Source organism: Maylandia zebra, linkage group LG5, assembly GCF_041146795.1.
Source record: "Maylandia zebra isolate NMK-2024a linkage group LG5, Mzebra_GT3a, whole genome shotgun sequence".
Lineage (NCBI taxonomy): Eukaryota > Metazoa > Chordata > Actinopteri > Cichliformes > Cichlidae > Maylandia > Maylandia zebra.
Window position 1 is genome coordinate 30,687,973 of NC_135171.1, and position 12,294 is coordinate 30,700,266.

A 12,294-nucleotide genomic window follows, 5' to 3' on the forward strand; every position below is an offset into this window, starting at 1 on the left:
GGCTGCTGTGAGTCAATCTTTAAATCAGCTTCAGTTTAAAAGACAATTAGTCTAAATAGAGACATGACATGAAACATTAAGGTTGTTCTTAATAAACAGGATGAAAAAAAAAACAGAACAAACAAAAGGGAATAGCATGCAACATGTGAGTCAAAGCCACAACACTGCCGGCCATGCAGTGGGATTTTTTTGTTTCTTTTTTAGAAGGGCTTAATATTGTGAAATATAAATGTGTATTAAATAAAATAAGCCATTCTTTCTCGTCTACATCTAGAAAACAAATGAATAATTTTTATGGTGACAGTGTCTCTTAATGTCATATTATTATAACATTTTACACCAATAATTAGAAAAAGGGAAGCATGTTTTGAAAGACTGGATAATGTTTTTTATTAGTATGATGTGTAAGTTGCAAAACATGTTGATGCCAAACATATTAGCAACTAGTGCAGTAATTTTGACCAGGGCTGACTTGCTGTTAAAACATCCTAAAATCCAAATGGTGGATTCTATATTTTATATTAAGTTAAAAACCTACCAAATCAGACAGACTAACAAAAATGGGTGTAGTGATGTATTTTGTCATATATTTGTATAATCAAAACAAATTCCCAGCGACTGAGGTTTGGGGTCCACCAAAGAGATGAATTTGCCCTGCCCTTGCCCACTTACCTGACTACTTACCCAAACAGGCACAACGAATCAATTGCCAAAACGTGGCAGGCTATAATCACATTTTAGAGTCTTAGCTCTGCTGTTTCCAGCTGCTTTTTTTCTTTCAAGGTGGTCAAATTAAGTTTACTGACTTTGCCATAGAAAACAAAGCTGCCCAGTACTTGCACAAAAATAAATAAACAGGGATAATAAAAAAAAAGAGACTGAACAACAATAGACTGAGCCAGGAGGAGGAGGCTAAAGATCAAGCTGGAAATATGGAACCACTTAGGGCTGAGAGTGCAGCCTTAAAGGGTTAAAGATGGTTGTGGGATAAGTGGAGCTCGTTTATCGCAAATTTGACAGTGGTAGTTAAATGTAGAGTTTTCCCTCCAATCTGCCAGTCTGAGGAAGCAGACAAGCCTCTCTGCTTTCTTCACCACCTATCCGTCTCTCTCCTGTGCTCTTCTTTGTTGTCTATGGCTGCCTGTCTCATCATCTCAGCCCTAAATCATCTCTGCGAAACAGGACAAAGAGAAAAAGGATTTTTTTCCTTGTGTTTCCTCTCTTCTCTCACGTCAGCACTCATTCTTATTTCTGCTTTGGTCCCTCACGTTTATCTTCTTCCCTTCATCTCCATCCACCCCTACGTCTTTTAAACCCTGAGTCTTTGCCCCTTTCTATTCTCGTTTCTTTCTGTGCCTCACAGTGGAACTATATTTTCAACTGAAACCCTGGAGTCTTTGCAGATGTCCGCAACCCGGCGCTGAAACGGGTGCTTACCAGCAGCCCAGATGCATTTGCCACTCCTTGTGATGTCTTTGTTATGTGAAGTGATCAGGATGGGGTCCGGCATCATGCAGAAGCAAAGTGGTGAGTACACCATGAAAAGACCACAAAGAGGCTGTTAGCATGATAGCATTACAACAGCAATTACAGCAGTTTCAATTTTTTCCCACTTTCTTAACAAATGAACTTATGTTCCACATGTACAACAAAACAGGAACCAACTGGAGATACTTGTGCATTATTTTAAAAACGTAACGATACAGACAAACGATACAAATATATATTTATTCATCATCATCATCATCATCATTATCATTTAGGACATGCTTACACTAGAGAGCAGGTGTCATTAAAGAAGCTTAGGTTGATGCAGTTCTTGTTTACACAGCTCTCATATAACTTTATCATCATCATAATGATATTTATCTGGTCTAATTAAATCACCTAACACAGAAAGATCCATTTTTATGTTAATTACTCCAGAAACCCACAAAACAAGTATTTCAGAAACATTCTACAGAACTTATCGTACATAGATTATTTCTTTTAAATAAGAATCACTTTTTATTTCCACGAATTACTTTATTTCCTCGGTATTCAGTGTATAAACTAGCCTGTCTTTTCTTGTTAAACTCTGTACCAGCATATAGTCACAGTGTTTGGGAATTATCTCCAGATCCAGATTTGTCTCTAATCACTTTCTTATCCAATCCCTCTGAAAACAGTCCAGACCACAGCCACACAGGTCTGTGGTAACCCTCATGCTCACCGGTGTCTGGTATTTCCTAAGAAATCAGAGACTAATAGAGGGGGATCCGGTCTCAATTAGACCAACATTCTGGCTTGTAACATTTTTCTCTCTGCCCCCATCACCCACCTAGAGGTCAAGTGTTAAGATAATAATTATAGGGGCTTCATAAAGCCATCAGTTGCCACTAACACTCACTCAGGTTTATGCGCTTCCAATTCAGGTAGTGAAAAGGCAAATTGAAAGAACGAGAGATACATTTTCAAAATCTTAATTCTGTCATGTGCGTATGATAAACATGTGATGGCACTGGACGCACACAGATGGTAACATGACACATGAATAATTTATTATTTAGTCATCTTTATCATGTTTCACATTTAAAATTAAATCATTGCCACAAAATGGCTACTACTGTACAGCATATGTAAACAACTTCATGCAATTCCTAAAGTGGAATCTTTAATCCTCAATGTTTCCCAAATTAGGCAAGAACATTAACCAAACACATTAGAAGATAGCCTGTAAAATATGCAAGTTATAATGACTTATAAAAAGTCCTACTTAAAAAGTAATACATTATACGAGCTGAACATTGCATACTGGATGACATTTGATGCTAATACCTTAGAACAGGTTAATGTTGGATTGCATTTATAGGTCTAAAGGGTTAAATGCTAGCTGTTGGAATGACTGCTTGACCTGCTGTCAGCATTCATCTCTTTTTACCACGGAGATTTATGCTGTCATTTGATTTTTCCTTCCCGGGAGGAGGCACAAATTCCTCAGGGGTTGTGTCAGGAAAGGGAGGGCATCCCACGTAAAACTCTGTCAAATCAAACATGAGGGGCTACCAGCTGGGACGACCACTTGTGAATTAGGGAGCAGCAGAAAGTAGCTTAATTTTAATCTGTCTTTTCTCTTCATTCCTTGTTTGCTCTTTTTTCTCCTGCAATTATCCCTCACTCTATCAGTATTCATGTTTATGACCGACTGTAGTAAAAAAAAAAAAAACACTCAATGGGGGAAAAAACAACAGAAAATTGTAGAAAAATGCTTCCACCTACTCCTCTCACACACTCAAAAGACTTAATATGACAGCATAACAACTTGCAAAATAAGTAAGAACTGCACCATTATTATGAGACACATCATCCAAGTCTGTAATGTGCAATGAAGCAAAGTACCATTTAAGTTTGGATGACTTAAGCCTTTTTTGAGCAGCACACTGAGTTTTAGTCAAATCATTGCCTGTCTGCATCTACCAGGTCTGTCTGTATTACTCAAAGTAAAGACTTTGTGGGCACAGGTGTTAGAGAAGTTGTTTACCCAATGTTTTATATTTTATACTGTAGCAATGGCACTGGGAACTTTGAAAGTAGTTAGTACTTTTCTCACTGGCTACACATTTATGATTATACATTAAGGGGTGAGCCACGCATCTTAATTTTTTAATTCTGGTGTTTCTGGTCCGATTGTTACAGGTGTATAAAAATGAGCACCAAGTCTGCCTTTACAAATTGTTGCTAAAAAATGAGTTTGGTATTCTGATAGGATGCCATCATTGCAACAAGTCAGTTTATGAAATTTCTTCTCTCAGACTCTAAGTGGCATTATGGGAAAGTGGAAGCATTTAGGAACCACAGCAACTCAGCCGTAAAGTGGCAGACCACGTAACGTTACAGAGCAGGCTTGCTGAAGGGAATGGTGCAGTAGCTGCAGAGGTCCAAACCTCTTTAAATGTGCATTAATAGCAGCACCACAAATATGCAAATACTATATAAAGCACAGACTTCTTTGATAGTTATTGGTCTGGTTTGCAACCCAAAACTCAAAGTCGCCCCCCCAGTAATGCATATCTTTAATCATTAATACAACAGAAATCAGTGAGTTACAGGAAAAAATCATAACACATACAGTCGTTACGATTGGTAAAATAGTTACAGAGACCAAAACTATTTGTCATGCTGTAAAGTTAAGCGTTTTAACATGGGAGTCTACAGGGAATGGCTCATTTTTTGGTACCAGCAGTACAGTTGGTGGAGGTTCTGCAAAGGCTTTATGTTTCACTTTCTAAGACTGCCACTTGGATGCTACTAGTGATCCATGTCTGTTCACCAACAATTTTGGCTAAATGATTTTGCCTTTTGGGAAAACATAAATAGGTAAAGAATAAAGTCAAAGAATTTTAAAGAGTCAAAATCTTTAAAAACGAGCCCCAGGAAATTGGGGGGGAGCATTATGTTTTAGAAAACTACTGAATCAATGCCCCTGTTCATCAAAGTGTGTGTAGCAGCATTAAACATGAAATCATCAGTCAATATTAAGCAATTGCTGCTACATCTGCAAGAAAAGTCTGACTAATTATTGAGCAACCTTCTTTGAAACAGCATAGAAGATGAAGAACATTGCATCATTGCACTGAAAACAGACAGTAATCAAAACAAGTATAACATATAAAGAGAAAAATCTACAGAGTCTCCTTATATTTCCCATTTATTATAGTTAACATAAAAACAATTAAAAACAAAGCTGCATCAGAAGACAAAACAGCCTATCAGGACCATCATGCAGAGCTCTAATGTCACATAAGGTAACAGTTTTATGCACTCAAATCAATAATGTTGTGCAAACACCTTATGAAGCGCACAAGACAAAGGTTTTACAGATCTCCAGGGGCTCCATAACAACATTTAAAGCTAGAAGAAAGTAGATGAAAATGTAACACAAGCTGGGAGATCAAGAGGTGAAAAAGATGTTAAATTGCAGCACATTTTTGACTCGGCTGCTGTCAAGTGTCTGGACATTGGGACATGACGGTAGCACCCCTACAGCTTGTGTTTTTTTAGTGTGCGTCTCCACCTTTTTCTAGTTAATGTACACATTATGGAGCACTGTTGAAACATATCTGTTCCTGTTAAGAATATATTTTAAAATAGATGTGATCATTTTAACTTAAATATATAAACTTATAGCATAACCAGGATTTGTTTGTTTTTTGATTGGGTTTTTTAACTAGATTACATATACCATGTAAAGAAACACAACTTAGATTTTCATTATAGGGTTCATTGCATTTTTTTTAAAGTTCTTAACTTACACACAAATAAACAGCATCATATGTCAACTCAGCTGCAAGCTGAAATTTCAGACATCAGGAACAAACTGCTCATATGGATATGACAAGTTGGAGAACTTGTTAGCTTCAAAACCATTATACAATATTGTTTCCTTATTTTTCCTATTTAAACTTACTAATCTCAGTGATCGTTATGCCGTCACTTTCCTTAAATACTCCAGTTTTGTGAATTGTGTTTTAGGGTGTAAGCTCTTTCCAAAATGTTAACATCTTTCCCTGAAACCCCAACAGATCTTGTTACACCTGGTGCTTGTTAAAAACCCAGGGCAATCCCATACGAGGTCAAAGTTTAGCGTTTTACGCTACCTTAACCTGCCGCTCCTCTGTAAGTCCCTTAAGCCTGCAGATCGATAGCATATGTGTAGAGAACTGTTTTTCAGACAATGAGCTGAGAGCTCAGCGGGTCTCAAAACCCAAATGGATCACTGAGTTATTCTGGGGAAATCTGCTCTGTTCCACTCTGCACTGGAGTTGAAAACTCTGTCTTTGGAAATCTGTTATCTTTAGTAACTCTGCCAAGATCACTTGAAAACAAATCTTCAACACCAGAAATTTTAATTACCTTTTCAAAGGAGTAGAACCTATTACATTTGATTTAGTGTTTTATAAAAAGAAAAATTACCAAAGCACTATTGTCATGTAGGGCTAAAGATGTTTTCATAGGTGAAATATATATATGAAAACAGAATATATATTATATACATTTTGCATTCTGCTCAAATTTTGGTGAATGAAATTCCATTCTTTTATTTATATGATGGTTAAGACAAGTTAACCTTATTTGCTAAATCCATGTAGCTTGTATATCTTTGCGATGCAATTATATTCAGTTCTCAACCAAAGTCACCTCGAGGCACTTGATACAATAATTAAGAGAAACGCCAAAAATGAGTCCCCTGTGAGCAAACATTAGGCGACTGTGGGAAGGAAAAACTCTTTTAGCAGGAACCTCATGCAGAACGTGTCATCTGCCACGACATGCTGAGGGTGATGGGAGGACCAAAGACACACAATGGAAGAGTGCCAGAGATTAATAATAACTAACGATAATAGTGTGAATGCATTAATTTAGCTCCACTATCTCATTCAGATATGGTGAGCTTTGTTTCTAAAAATTAAAGATGGTGACAGATACAATGATTAAATAGTGCCTTCAAAACAGCAGACTGCAAACAGGTGCTGGATCACTCTTCTTATAAAGTCTATGGTCATAAACGGACTATTGACAGACGTGAGAGGAACAGCTTATTTAACATTAATAGACTGATAGTTTGTCACAAAATGTCTTTTTATGGTATCAGGTGCAGTTAAAGATTTTATATGTATGAGAACATACATACGTACAAAAAAAATAATTTTAAACTTTTCATAATGTAGTCCACTTTTTAAATGTTTCTGAGCTTTTTAACTAATCGTTTTATTTCTATTTCACTTAAAAAAAAAATCATAGTCCTAATAATTAACAGAAGCTCTAAAATGAAATCTTTGCCCTTTCTTGAAAGATGAAAGAGTTCACAGGACACGTTTTTCCAACTAGTTTCACTGCTTCTCATCTAAACTAACAGGACACCTATTAAAGAAATCTGTTAATCCAGAAAAGAAAAAAACCCGCAGGAAAGGAAAAGCAAAGGGGAACCCACACTAATGTGGATGGCACTAAAAGACTGATATATACAGAAGAGGAATTAAGGAAAGAGGAAACAGCTGGGGACCAAAACACAACTAAAGACAATCAAAGCAGGGACAGGAAGAAAAGCTGCACATCCCATGATTTAGGAAAACTAAGCCTCAAAGTAAACACAGGAAGTAACTAAAGAAAACAGACAGAAATATTGAGAGTGAGGCATGGGACAGTGATGAGGAAACAAATACAGATGAGACAGAAGGAGGAACAGAATGGAAACCGACAGGGGAACTAGCTAAATACAACCCTCAAATCAGTAACTAAAGCTCAGAACTGAAAAGAAAGCTAGATTTCACCAATTTACAATCCAAAGAAAACCAAAAATTAAAAACTAAAGATAATTATGCACAAAACTTAAAACGCCAGCTCCAACCCTTGAGTGATTATAAGAAAAACTGTTAAAAAGCTGTTCGTAACTCTTGATTTGACAGTCAAAAAAAGGTCAACATTTAATGAGAAACTAAACAAGACTATACACGATTAAATGTTTTCATAGTTGCCTTGACGTTACATGATCTTCTGTGTCTTTATCTATGAACGAATAACATGATTTGGGTTTTTGAAAACTTTTTAAGACAGGTTTCACTTTTGCTTTTGCACACAAACACATCCTAAACCACAGCCACACATAACAAGGTGAATGTAGTGACCCACAAGGATCAGAGTGTGATTGCTCAGACTCACGCACACTCGCTGTCTGCTGCTCAATCCAAATTTCCATCCTACCTTGCTTGTCTTTCCATATCCCTCCTTATCCCCGATGGATTGAAAGCATTCTTTCTTTCTTTGTCGAGTCTTCTCTGCACTGAAAAAAATATGTTGTTGGATTTACTTAATTCAATGGTGGACATTTGTTGCACACAGATGTTTTGCTTTGGCAGCAACTTAAACAATTGAGTTAAATTAACACAATTTATTCATGTTCAATAAACCTGTGCAATTTGTGTTGATAAAATGTGACTTAAACATGTTTTGATGAAGTAATTTGAGTTCTTGAAATATTTTAATCCTTCACAATTTTCTCACTTTATCCCAACACCATTCAATAACTTTTACCCAATACTACTTGGTCACTTAAATACTACATGTTATCTTCAAATTACATTTTGCTATTATATTCTAGTATCAAATACACAATTTTCAAATGGAGGCCTTATAACAGATTATATTGTTCTCTTCCAAGATGGTTGCTGGCATCCACCAGTAACCTTTCAAAACAAAATGTCTAATTTCACTGCATTGACAGTAGGTAAAGAATTAAACTGACATTACTCCACTACTGAATCTATATAAACCAACAGTTAAATAATGTCAGTTCTTCCGTGTTCTCTGGAATCAATCACAGCAAAGAAATTAGACTCTTTCTTTTGAAAAATGTTGGGAAAGAACAATACAAAACATTCTATTTAAGGCCTCTGACGTCAAGATTCAGTTAAACAACAATTATAACTAAACAATTTGAGGTAATGTTAGTTTCCATTAACATTAAATTAGGTTACTGAATTGGCAAACACCTTCCTATTAACATTACCCATTTTACCCCAATAACTAAAGAAATTAGCACTTGCAGGTCAAAACCTTTATTCAAGAGATGCAAAAATAACATTGATACAGTGACTGTCAAAAATTACGGCACTGATCATACTGTGACATCTTGGTTCAAAACAGCAAGCTTAGAAATATTCAACGTTCCTTACTTCAACTGAATGAAACTGAAAATACCATTTCACACGACCCATATGGGCTATTTAGACTGTATAACTGTTCATGCTACATCTCTTCACTAGTAAAAGAAAGAAAAAATACAAAGAGAAATTTAAAAATGCTGCCAAACAGACAGAGAACTTGTACAGAGCAAAAGGAAAAACAAACAACAACAACAACAAAAAAACGGCTCGTCCTCATGGCAGTTGCAGTGTATATAAAAATGAACCCTGCGATCTGTTCCTGGAATTGAGCTTCAAAAATGCAGCAGAACAAGTGTGAGATTTAAATGTCTTCTCACCTAGAGCTGGTCACCTCACATGCATAACAGTGAGCTTCGTTGCAGGAGCAGTTTTGTCTTAGTTGTGAGCTTTTCTTGAGAGCTGAGTTGCTTCCAACTCCATTACCACCCTTTGAATCACCTCAAAAGTGTAGCAGAGTTGTGATGGGTAACTCATATTGAAGGAATAAAAAAGGTCCAAACAGCATGGCTACTGCAAAGGTCACGTTATCCAGATCTTGAAGAACTACTATACCCTCGATGATGATGCCAACGTCAGAAAAGTCATTGCCTGGTGCATCCTCTGGAGACAGATGTTCATTGTGGTTTTCTCAATCTGTGCAGTGGCCTCAGTCAAGTCCTGGTTAAACACAAAACATTTCTTTAAGATTCCTTTTTAAACTCATCTCTTTTGAATCTACCAGTTCTAATGTTAGAGTAATTTAAACCAATGCAAGCAACATAGTAAATAGCTATAGCCAAAGAGTGGCCTGCCATGCTGCCATTCATGGTCTAACAGAGTTTCTAAGATAGGGTGAAAAACATAATTTCAAATGCTTTACATTAGTTTTTCTTAGAAAGACACCGGCCCATCAGAAATCCAGGTTTTGTCACTCAGAAGATGTTAGAATTTAGACTTTCAGCCCCACAATTTGGTTAGCTGTTGGTCTTTTTTTTTTTCAAACAAAAGCTAATGTAAATATTGGTGGGATTTTCCTTTGTTCACTAGAATGACAAATTTAAAGTTTTTTCACACTGATGTGACCCCTAATACAGGGGTGGGGCCTCAAGGGCCGGCGGCTGAGTTCACTACCAGGCCTCATGTGAACTTCAAATTATTAAAGAGGACTACTGGTCCTAACTGGTCCAATGAGGATCAAGTGGATAACTAAATGCATTTTAAAATGTTGCAAAGCCACAATCTACTCATAAAACACTCACCATGAACTCCTGCACCAAGATGTTGCAATTGTCTTTCACACAGATGCGGAGCACTTTGATGAGACTCCCTTTGAGCATTAATGTCATCCTAAAGTATTATAACAAAGAAAACAGATATTTGTGAACTTTTCAGTAGCACAGAAGAAAATGATCCCAGACCAAAACTTAAACCAGTCAACATGCAACACCAGCATCTACAAAGCAATATCAAAAGTTCCTGTTTGACATCAACTTTATGGATATATAGTTTCCAGAACATTTATTTTTTTAAAAAGATCAATTTCTCTCAGTGGGCCAGTAAATGCATGACGAAAATTATGGCATCCTTTCGGTGGAATCAGTACTCACAGGTAATAGTTGACTGTTTCAATGGATGCAGCATAAAAATCTTTTACTGACCTAATGCAATACATATACACTTTGTAGTTAAAGAATTTTAAAGTTCTTACTGTCATCATGGCAGCTACATCCTTTAGCTTTGTGCCCTGTTCCCCCGATCACTTTGCAAACACTTTCAGCAGACTGTCAGAGAGAAACTCAGCTCCGTCAGAAACCTGTAAAGGCATGGTTGGGATGCACTGGAATGCTGCATTTCATCTGAAATGACATAAAATTATTTTGAAATAACAGCAGGCACTGTGCTTGGTTAATAATCAGTAATGTTTTGTTGAATAAAAACTGTGTTTCCAGATCTTATGGGATTAAAAAAATCCAAAGATGTTTATTTCTGATTTGCAACCCAAGAACCCACAAGTTACAACCTCATTTCAGTTCAAGTGTGCATTAATGTGAGTCCAGTAATCACCTTTCTGACAATACATACAGGTATAAGTTAAACCTATGGCAGATTTTGGATTTCTCAGTTGTATTAATAGGGTGGTCTATTTGAGTATGCATGCACCTAATAATTATAAAAAACCTATTATAATTAAGTTACAGAAACCTTAAGCGAAAATAGAATATACTTTCTTACCATAACACCTTGAACCCACAATCCATCAGCTGACTCCTGGTGAAATGCAGAATAGATGTGGTCTCTCAATGTGCATCAACAAAAACAAAAACAAAAACAAAAGGACAGCAGGTGAGGGCAGGAGGGGTAGGGATGTAAGCTAGCATAATACCGCTGATGATATTAACTAAAGCTGTTCAATGTCCAAAATCTCACTAACACCACGGTGCAGTAAATACACAATGTAACTGAAGAGTCAGTTGACAAATCTATTCACACAGAAAACCAAATTATGTTATGAGTGCCTCGTAATTAGGTTTAATGTGATATTACGGCTCTTGTGCCAAAGACAAATTCAAATGAAAAAGCGCCAATTCTTTGATAACAGATAAAACAGCAAATAAGCTAACGGCTCTTTTTTAGCATGTTACATGGCGGCACTTTAGACGTTTAACTACATTTGGCTGAAATATGGTAAATATTAATTCAAAAAATCAAGACATACCAAAAAACGTAGAGTTGGCTGCTCGACTTGACTGAGATGGATGCATTTTTTAAACCACGATCCAAAGCCCGCGAGATGAAATCACGCGTGGTTTCACGAGATTTAACGTTGCTATCTTATTGACTTACTTCACCTGAACATGATATAAACAATTTAATACACCCTTTCTGCATATCATGTAGTTTTTACACTATATAGTTACATTTATCTTTAAAACATGAGGCAATTGTGTTAAATACATGCAAGATGCTTACATAAATCCAAGAGATGGCCAGTCCCTTTTTTTCAGTGTGTACCTGGAAGCAGACACAGCCACTTGCTTTTGTTATAATATAAGACTTACCTTGGCTTAGATCTAAGCTTGACTGTCATACTGTACCTCACTGTTACAGTACATATCACATTTTTGGGATAGAAATAGATTAAAATATCTACTTGTTGACATATGTCACTTAATAATATGTGATAATAATATATTTATCAAAACGTTGTAGAGCTAAATTTTATTTTTATGAAAGAAAAATCCCACTATTAGTCATTATAAGTTATAAGTTGAGTTACTGATCAGTGCTTCAGTCTGTAACCTCTGCAGTAGCAGGGAGTCCTCGATGAACAAAAAGAGCGTTGGTGCTGTTTTCATGTCAAATAAAGAATATTTCTTACTAAACGTAAGCCTACTCATTATCAGCGACCTACAGTTTCTAAAGAGCTACTCATACCAAGAAAGTGTTAGACTATCAAGTCATCAGGAGTGCATCGTCAGAGTGACATGTAAGCTTTGTCAGGACACAACTTCCTTTGTGCACCTGGTAATGTACATGTAAGGAGTTAGCTAAAAGGACATATAGACACAGCATCACACTCTGTGCTCTTCTCTATTCGAGCTAACAAGGCAGC

General features: G+C 36.5%; 1 protein-coding gene and 1 long non-coding RNA gene across 4 annotated transcripts in view; one reads left to right on the plus strand and one right to left on the minus strand.

The window, feature by feature from the left end:
- Positions 1-1,043: 1,043 nt before the first annotated feature.
- Positions 1,044-12,294, plus strand: part of rspo4 (R-spondin 4) — a 38,169-nt gene continuing 26,918 nt past the window's right edge. The window contains exon 1 of the mRNA XM_004547353.3: positions 1,044-1,527. Coding sequence (XP_004547410.2) covers positions 1,449-1,527 — 79 coding nt within the window. The 5' untranslated portion in view covers positions 1,044-1,448. The remainder of the gene's footprint in view (positions 1,528-12,294) is intronic.
- On the minus strand, positions 7,822-11,691 carry LOC143418653 (uncharacterized). Of its 3 annotated transcripts, XR_013098674.1 has the most exons (6): positions 11,652-11,691; positions 11,398-11,530; positions 10,914-10,949; positions 10,390-10,537; positions 9,941-10,028; positions 7,822-9,359 (listed from the first exon to the last, which is right to left on the minus strand). It is a non-coding gene; the product is annotated as an uncharacterized LOC143418653 (long non-coding RNA). The 3 variants fall into 3 exon arrangements; XR_013098673.1 differs by having other exon boundaries at positions 11,398-11,680; XR_013098672.1 differs by lacking the exons at positions 11,398-11,530; positions 11,652-11,691 and having other exon boundaries at positions 10,914-11,070.